The 14,089-nt window shown below is 34.8% G+C and overlaps 2 protein-coding genes across 2 annotated transcripts; both read left to right on the top strand.

Annotated features, from left to right (window-relative positions):
- Positions 1-5,915: 5,915 nt before the first annotated feature.
- On the top strand, positions 5,916-7,625 carry LOC122597085. Its single transcript, XM_043769719.1, has 2 exons — positions 5,916-7,188; positions 7,513-7,625. Exons 1-2 carry the CDS (start codon positions 5,916-5,918, stop codon positions 7,623-7,625), a joined length of 1,386 nt encoding a protein of 461 aa, XP_043625654.1.
- A 1,785-nt stretch (positions 7,626-9,410) lies between these two features.
- On the top strand, positions 9,411-10,639 carry LOC122597086. The gene is made up of 3 exons (XM_043769720.1): positions 9,411-9,606; positions 9,816-10,131; positions 10,288-10,639. Exons 1-3 carry the CDS (start codon positions 9,411-9,413, stop codon positions 10,637-10,639), a joined length of 864 nt encoding a protein of 287 aa, XP_043625655.1.
- Positions 10,640-14,089: the final 3,450 nt, after the last annotated feature.

Below are 14,089 nucleotides of genomic sequence, written 5' to 3' on the forward strand. Positions count from 1 at the left end.
TGAATTTGGTGGTTAATGCTTTCTTATTTCATATAACAAAGAAGACATGTATCCATACTAGCTATATATTTAATTTCTACAACATTATAATGTTTGTATCTAGTCATTACACATAAAGATATCCGATTTTGAGTTTTCATACAAAAAATCTTGTGAAAAAAAGTTTTCTTTGTAGTAATAATGTGAGATGAGTTGCAAGCGCCAAAATGTTGTTAAAGAATATGAATTATTTTTAACTTTTTAAGGGAAAAGCCATCTCCATCGCTTTCTAAACAAAACCACCAAACATGTCATTTAGCTTAGATCTAGGTTTTTGTACTTAAAAGTTATGTACTCATGTATGTCCCTAGTGATTCAAAACACCAAAGTGTAATGAACATAGATAGTTATAGTGGGAAATGAATACAACTTGAATTTGATCTTTACAAACTTGTAAGAAATATTTTCATAGATTCAGTAATATAAAAGCAATGTAAAGAACATGAATCTAGTAAAACAACAAAGTAAGTAAAATAAAAAGAAAAATCAACACATATTGTACTTTCAATGTAACTCTTTATTAAGAATGAATCTATGCGAAGAATTACAGCGTTGTTGCGGAACAAAACAACCTACACAAATTACAACCAACATGTTTTTACTTAAATGAATCGGTTAAAGTTGATCTTTTATAGACTAAGCAGTGTGTATGAGTAATAAAAAGTTTGTGTTAAGCAAGGGTGGTTCCATGTTGATTAAAATAGGTCCACGGACCTACGTTATATCAGAATTTTTTTAGCAAGCATATAGAAATCTATAATTAGACACATGTTATCCATGAGTATGGACCTAGGTAAATCATAAAATAAGTCTTTTAAAACATTTGATGTATATAAAGTATAACTAGATACACGTAAATTTTCTTCCTAGATCCGTTAGTTATAAAATAAAACAATTACTTAGTGATATTCAATATTTTATATCATTTCCCACGTGACTTTAAGACCAATTATTCGTTATTTTTATTTATATCCATCTTGTCTACCTTTTAAGTTGTTCAATAAATGCAAGTAATGTTTAGACCTGATGATTGGCGTGTGAGCTGATCCAAGTAGGTGTTACTTTTAAATCTTTGCTAAGATTCAACATCAAAATTCTCTTTGCGATTAATCATACGGGATTACTAACCTTTTTCTACTAACTATTTGCAAAGTGGCAATTCGGCCACAAAACCTCCTTTCATTTGAATCGTTTTATTTTAACAAATTGCTTTATAAGTCCTTGTGATCGACCTCTGATTTACAGGTTTACTAAACTGCATACGAATAGGTTCACTGCCTGTAAGTGTGTTGTAGTCAGTTTTCTAGTGATTCGTGTTTATAAATTTTATAACTAGATTTCACACATCAAGTTTTTGGCGCCGCTGCCGGGGACTTACTTTAAGTGATTGTTTAATTTAGTGGTTCGATCCTTTCTTGCATTCATTTGTGAGGAAGTTAATTGCTTTATTAGTTGCTTTTTTTTATTTTATTTCTCCTTATCCCAGTTGCGGTTAACGTTTTGTCTTGTGGTGATTGTGCAGGTTCTTTGTAGTTGATGAACACAAGAGCTTCTGGCAGACCTTTGGTTAGTCCCTTGTCAAACCGGGAAAAGTCAAACGTCGCTTAGTGCAAAACAACAACATGGAGCCCTCCACATCCAACAAAATAGAGTCAGAAACCGTAGATCGAGACCAACCGGACGTTGATTTGGATCAGTACTATTCGAAGAAATCTTCATCGTCTGACGGTCAACCAAATTCCAGAATTACTGAAGCAAGTGGTTTGTTCAAAACAGGATTCACACCCCGACTAAGGCGGAAAACTCGGGATGCGCCGCATAGTACACGCGTCATGGATATTACATAGGAAGACTAAATGAATCCACAAATATAGGTAGTCTTATCATAGATTATCACAAACATTTAACATAAATCCAAACACAAATAAAGCATAATCCAACTCTCACGCAGGGGATCAAAGGTTATGCATAATGCCATACTAATACAAAGAGAACATAAGATGACATAGCAGCAACAAGAAATCCTAGAGTCGAAAATCTGCTATAAAGGCTCCATGCTACTCTCCTCAGCCACCTCTAACCTGTGCACCTGAAAGGATACTAAAAAGCGTCAACACAGTGGTTGGTGAGTTCGTAGTATTGTAGTCTAGGTTGTCAGGTTAACATGATGCATTTAATGTATACTCAATGTTTCCATAATCATAAGGTTGCCATAATCACAATGTTGGCATAATCACAATGTTGCCATGGACTTATCACGGTTAACATAATCATAAGGTTGCCATGGACTTATCAAGGTTGACAGCACTTACGGTACCAGGCTAAGGTTGACTATAAAGGGACTTACGGTTCAACAACCAGCCTTGCTAACAAAGGAAGGGACTTACGGTTCAACAACCAGCCGTGCTAACAAAGGAAGGGACTTACGGTTCAACAACCAGCCGTGCTCAAAAACATGTATCCAATGCATCCAAATGTATCCATAATGTAACCATAATGTAAATCAATAGGTATCTAACTCATGAAATCATATATGTATCCAAATCATGTTATCAAAATGTATCCCAAGATATGTTATCAACATGTATCCAAATATGTTATCAAAATGTATCAAAATAGACTATCAATCGTATAGTCAAAATAGGTTGTCACAATATACTATCATATGATTATGCTACGAAGCTCACCTGAATGCTAGCAACATGATTATGCTACGCAAGATATCAGTTAGCAAGTAACCGACACGCAATAATCTGTTTCAAGTTATCATAATTAAGTATGTGTTCGTTATAGGTAAACGTGCTCTTAACGTGCCACCAATTGTTGACTATCTTGTCCAAAAGCGTACTAGTTTGATTTAAACCAACTTTTATAAGTTTGACCAAGGTTGACCAAATTACAAGTTTGACTAAGTTGACCAAAGTTGACCAAATCGACTAAAGTTGACCATGGTTGACCAAATCGGGGTAATAATCGAAGTCCGAGGTCTCAATTGAAATTCGGGATATTATTGATCTTGAGGTCTTAAATTGAATTGGGGTCTTATTTTCACCAAAGGACAAAATTGCAATTGACAGGCTAAAATAAGAGGCTAAAATTAAGAGGCTAGTAAATTTGGGGTAGTATTTCCAAATACGATGTCACATTTGAAATACGAGGTCACAAACTGAAATACAAGGTCACATTTGGAATACGAGGTCGCAAACTGAAATACGGGGTCACATTTGAAATACAAGGTCGCAAACTGAAATACGAGGTCACATTTGAAATACGAGGTCCAACTGGAAATACAAGGTCTCATTTCGACGGGGTCGCAAACTTGGTTGTTCTTCCCCAAAATTCATTCTAGAAAACCCTAATCGTTTCTTTCTATCTGAAAAGTGTTTTTATAATCAGATTGTACTTTTAGACTCCCTAATATGATGGGAAAACAATACTAAAGTCGGAAACTCGAAAAACGGACTTAAACCCGAAAACCCATTTGAACAAAGTTTGTAAAAAATGTACAAAAATTCTTATATCACAAGATTTTGATAACGAAATCACACGAAATGTTAGGTCCAGATTTACTGGACTCGCTCTAGATGTGATTACTGTAGCCCTCTGAAAATTTGTCCAGAAATTATGTGAAGATCAGTGAACAACTTACTTGTACAGGAATCTGGATTCCACCAGATTTGTTCACTGGACTTCACTCCAGTCAAGATCTTTCCACTGAAGAACATTCTCACTGAAGAAAGAAGTCTGACAAATAGCGGAGCTCACTGGAAGACTTACTAGATCTCCTGACTAGAGTCTTTGTCAGTATTCTAGACCTTACAAGTCTGAACACTGATTACGAGGAATTGACTTTATGCCTTTACATGCCTTTAACCGGACAATCCATTTGTCTTTTGTTAAAATCCTTACACGCATGTAAAGGTGGTTGGTTAATTAGTAGACAAGTCACTATCATGTGACTTTATTCTTATACTTTAATCAATGCTTTTAAGGAATTAAAGTAATTTCCTTAAATGCATGTAACCATATTTGTACGGCAAAAAGAATATTCTATTTATTCTTTTTGCCTATAAATACCAAGTCACTTCCTCGTCCAAATTACATACTTTTGCAATTTGGTGCCTTTCCTCAAATACTCTCGATCTAAACAGTCATACTTTACAACTTTAAGTATTTTGATCAAAGAGTTTATTTAGCAAAGATTAGATCACTTGTAATTCATAGGTTGTTTAGATACTTACTTTGTAATATCTTGTTCCGCAACAACCTTGTATTTTATTTAACATCAATAAATAAAATACACTTTGAAAATTACATTGTGTCTCACCATTTACTTACTTGCTTATCTTTATATTGCTTAAGTACGTATTACGTTATATATATTCTTGCATTTATATTTATCGTAATACTAGTCCAATCTAGTGCTTACTTAACGTTTAATACTAGTTCTATCTAGTGATTACTTGACTTGTTATTTTACACTTGTGGGTTAAACCATCGAGTGAGGGACTTCACACGAAACTTTGACAAAAGATGTAGTATATGATTCTAAACGTTTTGGACGTAAAAAGTTTGATACTTGGTGGGTGTAGTGTGTGTATTGAAAGAAAAACCGAAAAAAAAAAGAAGAACATAAAAAGGGTTTTGATTCTTACATCAAATCTGCCCAAAATAGATGTTTAAAATGATGCTTAGAAGGTAGAAAAACTATTTTTGACATTAAATCTAAACAAAAGTAAGGTTGGATTTTATTAAAACTTGTTGTTTATGGGGTAGTAATGGTGAGGTAGTAAAGGGAATATGAGGTAGCAAAAGTGTGTGTGTGTGTTTTTGTTAGGAGGCTAGGTTGATGGAAAAATGAGTAAGTGTGGAGAATGAGAGTATTTATAGGTAGGGTTAAAGAGAAGGTTTTCATTCAAGGCCTTAATGCTAGGTCGAACCAAATACGATGCGGCCACCTAAATACGAGGCTGGCACAAATACGAGGCTAACTCCAACTACGATGCCAATTTAAAATTACGATGTTGACTTAAAATACATGTCTGAAACCGATTTACGAGGTCGTATTCACTAAAAAAACTTTATTTTGACTTGAAAACTTAAATGATCAACTCATAGGTGTTACAACAGGTAAAGATTCATAACCAGAATTCGAAGAGAAAATCAAAACACCTTAACCGAACCGTTCAACAGTATTCCCTCGAGTAAATCAACCAGCTCAAATATGAAGAATGGGTGATCAAGCACAACCAGTTGATCCCAACAACCGTCCCTACAGGCAAAAAAAAGGAGGGAAGTACCGGCTAACCAAGGCACTGCCATTCTCCTCCAGCTATCGGGGTAGATTTCTCTCTTTAGGGGAATCATTTGAAGAGTATTGAAGAAGAAAAGTTCGATGAAGTTACAAACTGTAATCCACATGGCCATCTTGAGAGATTTGAAAAGATATGCATGTTGTATCAGTATGGTGAAAGACGAGCTGATCCAGTGAAACTTGAGCTCTTTCCACTTACTCTTTGTGGAGATGCAAAAGCTTGGCTCAAGGAACAACCGGATGATCTGTATTCTACATAGGCTGAACTTCGGGAAGGTTTTATTGATGAGTTCTATTCTGTAAGAACTCAAAGACAGCTGGAGAACGAGATCAGGGCATTCACTCAAGATGCAGGTGAAGATGTGATTGATGCTTGGAAAAGATACAAGGAAATGCTCAGAAACTGTCCAGGGCATAATTTGAATATTGAAGCAGTGGCTGAGATCTTCTATGATGGTTTGCTCAGAAAAACTAAAAGGGAACTTGTAGGTGCTTTTGGAGGTAGTTTGATGATATGGCCAAGGAATTCTCAACCCGTGAGGAAACTCCAAGTAAGCGAACTATGAATAAGACTTTTGCTAAGGTAGAAAGTAGTGAAGAGTCAAGACTAGTTGTTGAGGTCAAAGCACTCTCAAACCAAATGAATGAGAGATCTGACAACCAAGATAACAAGTTCAGAAGTCTTGAAAGAGATATTAAGGTAATGGCAGATGGATGTGACAATTGTGGACAGTTGCATTACATGGAAGATTGCCCGGACCAGCTAGCTCAGGATGTTAATTATGTTCAGAATCAACCACAGGGAAACTTCAGTCAGAACACCGGTTATCAAAGCCAGAATTCAGGTACTTCTTATCCCTCATCTTCTTTTAATACTAACAATTATGGGTATGGTGGCAACAGGTTCAGCAGGTTTAATAGTCAACAGAGCGCGACTGTTGAGTTTAGAGATATTGTGAAGGATTTCATTGGTGCTCAGAGAGCTACAAACGAGCAAGTAGCGGAAGAATCCAAGAAGATGCATTCGGCTTTGGATGCGGTCACTACTCGTTTGGATGGTTTGACGAATAAGTTGGAGCAGAATACTAAGAGCACTCAAGCTACCTTCAAGGATTTGGAAACGAAGCTGGAAAGGCTAGGAAATTCAAATAGGCAGCCCGGTACTCTACCGAGCAATACTCAGAAAAATCCCAAGCCTCAGCAGAATAACCAAGGATCGGGATCAAAGTACAACCTTTCTAATGCTCGACATGAGCAAGTGAATGCGATCACAACAAGAGCAGGTAATACTTATAATTATGCAAATCCGTTACCTGATGATACTACTCCTCTTGTGCGGGTTGAAACTGATGAAGTTGTTGATGATGAGATTGAGATGGAGCCGAACCCAGCCGTGAAGACACCGGCCGTTCCATTCAAAGCTGTCGAGAAACCTACTGTTGAGAAGCCACCGGTTAAACCGTATCAACCGAAGATACCATTTCCTCAACGATTGAGGAAGGCAAAGATCAAGGAAAATTACAAGAAATTTGTTGATTTGATTCAAAATGTTAACATTACTATTCCTTTAGTTGATGTTCTTGCAGGTATGCCAAATTATGCAAAGTTTTTCAAGGAACTCATCTCGGATAAGAAGAAGTTGGAAGAGGCGAAGACGGCAGTCATGAGTGCCGAGTGTTCCGCCATGATCAAGAACGAGATTCCTCCTAAGTTGGAAGACCTAAGGAGTTTTCTTATCTATTGTTCTTTTGGTGCTATATTGTATAAGGCACTAGCCTATCTAGGGGCTAGCATTAATTTGATGCCTTATTCGGTTTATAAAAAGTTGTCTTTAGGTGAATTGACCCCTACTTGCATGAGCATTAGGCTTGCGGACCGATCATTCCAATATCCCATGAGGATAGCGGAAAATTTACAAATCAAGGTAGGTCATATGATATTCTCGGTAGATTTTGATATTCTTGAGATGGAGGTGGATGTTATTGTGCCTCTAATTCTAGGCTGACCCTTCCTTATGACTGCGGATGCTATCATTCGGGTTAAGGCTAAGGAGATTTCCTTAGGTATCGGAGAAGACCGGGTAGTTTTTAATGTTGATAGAGCTCTTAAGCATCCTTACTCGTGTGATGAATCTTGTTTCAGGATTGATGTTATTGAAGAAGAAGAAGATGCTTTGGAGAAAGAGCTCATGGATATCTTGGACATGGAAGATGGACAAGCATTGCTCGCTTGTAATGAAAAAGATAAAGTGTTAGTTGAAGAGATGGTGTAAGAAATCATGGCATTAAGTGTTGATGAAACTCCACCGGAGGATGAGACCTTTGAAGAGATCACAGCTAGTGAAAGCACACGGGTGCTTACATTGATCGAGAGTCCTCCTACCGAGTTGGAACTCAAACCCTTGCCGGATCATCTCGAATATGCCTATCTTAAAGGTATATCTTTCTTACCCGATGTCATTTCATCTTCATTGTTGGAGGATGAAAAATATAGACTTTTGACCGTCCTTAAGGCTCATAAAAGAGCCTTTGCATGGAAAATTTCTGATATTCCGGGTATAAGTTCAGAATTTTGCAAGCACACCATAAATTTTGTTGATTATGCTAAACCGGTTGTGCAAAGACAACATAGATTAAATCCTAATATGAAAGAGGTTTTTAAAAAAGAGGTCATTAAGTTGTTAGATGCGGGAATCATATTCCCCATTTCGGATAGTTCTTGGGTGAGTCCAGTACATTGTGTACCGAAAAAGGGTGGGATGACCATAGTTTTAAATGAAAAGAATGAATTGATTCCCACTAGAATTGCCACATGGTGGAGGGTATGTATTGATTATCAGAAATTAAATGATGCAACCCGCAAAGACCATTTCCCATTACCCTTTATCGATCAAATGCTCGAACGGCTTGTCGGTAACGAGTATTTTTGCTTTCTAGATGGGTTTTCTGGGTACATTCAAATACCCATTGACCCTAAGGACCAAGAAAAGACCACGTTTACTTGTCCCTATGGCACTTATGCCTATAGGAGGATGCCATTTGGTCTTTGCAATGAACCCGGTACTTTCCAACGATGTATGATTGCCATTTTTCAAGACATGATTGAAACATCTTTGGAAGTTTTTATGGATGATTTTTTGGTTTTTGGTAGTTCATTCGAGAATTGTCTAGAGAGTCTTGATAGGATGTTGGAAAAGTGTGAGGGGGCACACTTGGTCTTGAATTGGGAAAAGTGTCATTTTATGGTTAAAGAAGGGATTGTTTTGGGGCACAAAGTTTCTGAGGCGGATCTAGAGGTTGATAAAGCTAAAATAGATGTCATAACTAAATTACCTCCACCCACTAATGTTAAATCAATTAGAAGCTTTTTGGGTCATGCCAGTTTTTATCACAGGTTCATCAAAGATTTTTCAAAAATAACCCTGCCAATGACCAAGTTGTTGGAAAAGGATGTCCTGTTTGTGTTTAATGATGAGTGTCTTAACGCATTTAACTTGTTAAAGAAAGAATTGACTAATGCACCGATTATGACTTCACCCGATTGGTCATTACCCTTTGAGTTAATGTGTGATGCTAGCGACTTTGCCTTAGGGGCCGTTTTAGGGCAACGGGAGGATAAACATTTTCGTCCCATTTCATATGCTAGTAAGACTCTCAACTCGGCCCAACAAAATTACACCGTGACTGAAAAAGAATTGTTAGCCATTGTGTATGCTTTTGACAAATTTCGTCCCTACTTGGTTTTAAATAAGACTATTTTTTACACGGATCATTCCGCATTGAGGTATTTGTTTTCCAAACAAGATGCCAAGCCTCGTCTCATCCGTTGAGTCTTGATTTTCCAAGAACTCGACATTGAGATCAAGGATAAAAAGGGGGCGGAAAATGTGGCGGTCGACCATTTAAGTAGGCTTGCAAACCCTCACCTTAAGGAGTTGCAAGAGCATGAAATTGATGATAACTTTCCTGATAAAGATTTGATGCAGGTTCAAGGTGAAGAAGTACCATGATTTGCGGACATTGCTAACTATCTTGGTGCTAACATTCTTCCCGACGATATGACTTCTCAACAAAAGAGAAAGTTCTTCTCTGAGATACGTCATTATTTTTGGGAAGATCCATATTTGTTTAGAATGTGTGCAGATGGAATGATCAGGAGATGTGTTGCCGGTGCTGAAACCCGGGAAATTTTGGATGCATGCCACCATGGCCCTACCGGTGGTCATTATGGACCGTCTGTGACCAGTAAAAAAGGTATACGATGTAGGATTTTATTAGCCTACCATTTTCAGGGAAGTTAAGACCTTGGTGGAAGTTTGCGATGCATGTCAACGTCAAGGTAATATCACTAAAAGAGATGAAATGCCTCAATAGATGATTCAGGTATGTGAGGTTTTTGATGTATAGGGGTTGATTTTATGGGTCCTTTCCCCCATCGAATAAGTTTCTTTATATTTTGGTAGCCGTTGATTATGTGTACAAATGGGACGAGGCTAAAGCCCTTCCGACTAATGATGCTAAAGTTATTGATTTTTTGAAAAAGTTGTTTAGTCGATTTGGTATACCAAAGGCCTTAATTAGTGATCGCGGGACCCATTTCGCGAATCATCAGCTTGCTAAGGTTTTAAAGAGGTATAGGGTGACCCATAGGTTCTCCACCTCTTATCACCCTCAAACAAGCGACCAAGTGGAAAACACGAATAAGGCTTTGAAAAGGATTCTTGAAAAGACCGTGCATGATAACCCAAAGATTTGGGCCAAGAGGCTTGATGATGCCTTGTGAGCATTTTGAACCGCCTACAAGACTCCAATTGGTACTACCCCTTATAAGCTTCTATATGGTAGAACTTGTCATCTCCCGGTTGAGATTGAGCACAAAGCCTATTGGGCTTTGCAAAATTGTAATATGGATTTAATCTTGGCTGGTGAGTAAAGGTTTTTGCAGTTGCACGAGTTGGATGAAATGAGGTTGCAAGCTTATGACAACTCCATGCTATACAAGGAGTGTACAAAAGCTTGGCATGATAGTAAGATCAAGAGAAAGGAGTTTAAAGTCGGTGACAAGGTGCTTTTGTTCCAATCTAAGTACAAACTTAAAGCACCGAAGCTCAAGTCAAGATGGATAGGGCCGTATGTGGTGAAAAAGAGTTATTCATCTAGATATATGGAGTTGATTGGCAATGATGAGACCTTTATCGTGAATGGACACCGTTTGAAGCATTACTATGAGGAAAATGAAGAAAATGCGGAAGTGTTCAAAATTGGCTTTTATGCCATCAACAAGTGAAAGTAAAGGTGATCGAGTCAAGCTTAGGACTCGTTAATAAATTAAGCGCTTATCAGGAGGCAACCCGAGTTTGTTTTTATTTTATTTTTCATTTTCTCTTATCATTTTCTTTTCTTACAATATAAATATCCATAAAAATTGAAAAAGGTTAAAAATACAAAAAGATTTTATTTTATTTTTATTTATTTTGTTTGCTTTTCAGTTTCTAATGTTTTTATGTCGAGAATTGCAGGTCCGAAGGTTGTCTCGAGTGTTAAGGTAAGTAATTTGCAAAGGTAAGCGTGGGCGTCGTTAGAAAAAGTGTCACTTTCGGTCCTTTTGTCTGTTAAGTGTTTGAGTTGTCGTTAAAAGCTGATTTCAACTAGGCTTGTAACGCCTGTGACTTTATTAACGCCCGTCAGGAGGAATTTTTTGATTTCTACCTGTAACGGGCCGTTACATTCGTAACTGCTGTTAACAATCTTCTTTACTTATCACGCCGGTTAGTTGGCTTACACCCGTTACGCGCCTAGTACATTTGTAACGCCCGTGAGCACTGAAATGGCCGTTACACGCGTTTTTTAAGGATAAGGTTCGGTTTTTCTGTGCAGAAAATCTATAAAACAAATCTTCACACACACAAACACGATCGACAGAAGAAAAAAAAGATGAAAAAATGAGCTTGGGTTGTCAGTTGGTATTTCTTACTTTTTGTGAAATCATTTTTGTAAGTTGGTTCATTTATTACACCAACAAAAACTTCAATGTTTCTACAAACTATAAGAGTTTAGTTGGTACATCTTTATAACCAACGAAAAATGATGGTGTTACAAATGAAAAACAACGTAAATTATATATTTTACTTCCTATAGCTTTACATGTTTTGCAAATTTATTATATAGTTTATGAAGTTATTCGATATTTTTATATTGTGTTTTATGGTAGAGATGTAGAGAGAAAGTAACTTAAAAAGATAAGGAGAGAAAAGTTAAATTTTTTAGTTAGTATTTTTCATTTTTATAATTTTTTCAACATAAAACCATTCAAAAAATAAAAAAATATAAAAAAAAAGTTAAAAAAAAAAATACAACTTACATATGTGTAGATATCTACACATGTACATACATGTGTAAGGTATAAAAGTCTACACATGTAGGGATTTATTTTTAATTATTTTAAATTTTTTTAATTTTTTGAATTTCACCAAAAAAAATAAAAAAGTAAAAAAAATTTAAAATGAAAAAAAAAATAAAAATAAAAATTAGCCCTTCTTTCTATTTTGTACTTAAGCAACTTTCTCATTTAATCTCTCTTTGTATTCTATATAAATAAAATATGAATGATCATTTGATGGTTATAACAAAAAGTTTGAAGGTAAAAAATTTAATGTAAAATAGTCGGTTCAAAGTTATATGATAATTTTAGATTGAAAAATAATTTAAATTTTAAATGAGTTGGAGATGACCTTATTCATGAATTCTTTTATAAGCTTAAGTATAAATACAAAATTCTATATGATTAAGTAAACATCATTTGTTTTGATGTTAAAAATTCAATATAACTTATCTTTATTTTGTTTATTTTATACTTTTATATTTATTTAATCATCGAATTTAAACATTTTTCTTCTTTTTACCATGTTATAAATTGAAAAACGTAACTAAAGGATGACAAAATCTTGTTTATCCTTGTATGACATTTTATATTTAGCTTGTAAAATATATGATAATAACGTGATGATATTTTAAATCTTCTTTGTCCGATGTTTAGAAAGTTTAAACATATACTCCGTAAGATATTAAACAACAACTATCTCACTTCATTTTTATAATAAACTTTTCAGTTGGCCGTTTGAAAAAAAAAATCTCACTTCATTCTTGTAAGCTTTATGTGTCATGTCATATATCTACCGGACAAAGTTTTGTCGGTCGTTTCTGAATTTCAAGTCATTATGTATGCCGTCACTATATGTGTTGTGCGTGGATTTATATACCGATTTTAGTGTTGCATAAGTGTTTTAGTTATGGTTAAATGACTAACAATCGACATAGTTCAACTGCGAAAAATTTCCTGACGAGTTTAATTTTATGTCAGTTTTAGTGTTTTACTAGAAATATGCATACATTTAAACTTGTTGACTAACAAGATAGCGGTTCTACTAATTGAACCGACCAATTTGAAATGGTTATATATATATATATATATATATATAAAGGCCTTTTACTGAAAAAAATATTAATTTTTATAAAAATGTGAAAAATCCAAATACCAAATCGACAACTGTGAGTCCTGCCATCAAGATTGCAACTTGCAACGTTGTAATTACGAAACTGGGCCAGTTTGTACTTTGTGCAATAGTACAAATTTTTGCAACTACCATGGGTCTATGTGACCCATTAATAAATGAGTAAATTTCATATTTACTCTCATTAAACCATACAAATTTTAAATATACCCATCTCATATTAAAAATATCAAATTTACCCAACCTAAATATTAAAATATCAAATATATCCAAATCACTAATTTAATAATATTTATACATAAAAAAAATCAATAATAATTATTTTTTAATCATAGAATGACAATAATATCCTTTTAAAATTGTTAAAATTCTGCTTATTTTCATTCTCATAACATGTTTTCATGAATCAAAATTGCTATAATAACGCTCTTCATTATTGTTTTGTTAGTTATTTCTTTTTTTTTGTTTATTTTTCTCAATGTTTAGACTTTAGATGATTCATAAGGTTTGAAATTACCCATTACGTAGTCCGTGACCTACTATGTTTTGTCAAAAACATAATCTGCTAAGAACGTACAAGATAGTTAATTTAGTATTTTATAATGCATATTTAGTTTATAAAAGTTTGGATGCAGCCGTGTAGATTTCATGATCAGGCTAACAAGAACAAGAAGTGTTTTATTAATCACATGGAGCAACTTATCGAGAAGTCTTTTTATTATATACTCGTATTTGGCATTTCAATAGTTACACATTTTAAATTTCTTTAATATATGTAAAAGAATTTTGCAGATGCATTATCGTTGTTTTAAGTAGGGTATTGTAGTCATTATATATCATTGATTTTTTTTTATATATAAACGTTATTAAATTAATGGTTTAGGGATATTTGATATTTTAATATTAATGTTGGGTAAATTTAATATTTTTAATGTGAGATGGGTATATTTAATATTTACATGGTTTAATGAGGATAAATATGAAAATTCACTTTTAATAAATAGGGCAATTATTAAGCTAATAAGGCCCGAGACTCAGTTTAAGGATCTAGTGACCAAAGTAATGTATGTCCATGTTGCCAAAGTTGAAACTAGTAACAACTAGTAAGATTACCCGCGCAACGTAAGTTTGTATATAGCAAAAGAAGTGTTTTTTACTATTACATTACGTAAGAGATGTTATACATTGTACAACAAAAGAGATGTTTGAGATGATATACATTGTAA

Source organism: Erigeron canadensis, chromosome 4 (assembly GCF_010389155.1).
Source record: "Erigeron canadensis isolate Cc75 chromosome 4, C_canadensis_v1, whole genome shotgun sequence".
NCBI classification, from domain to species: Eukaryota; Viridiplantae; Streptophyta; class Magnoliopsida; order Asterales; family Asteraceae; genus Erigeron; species Erigeron canadensis.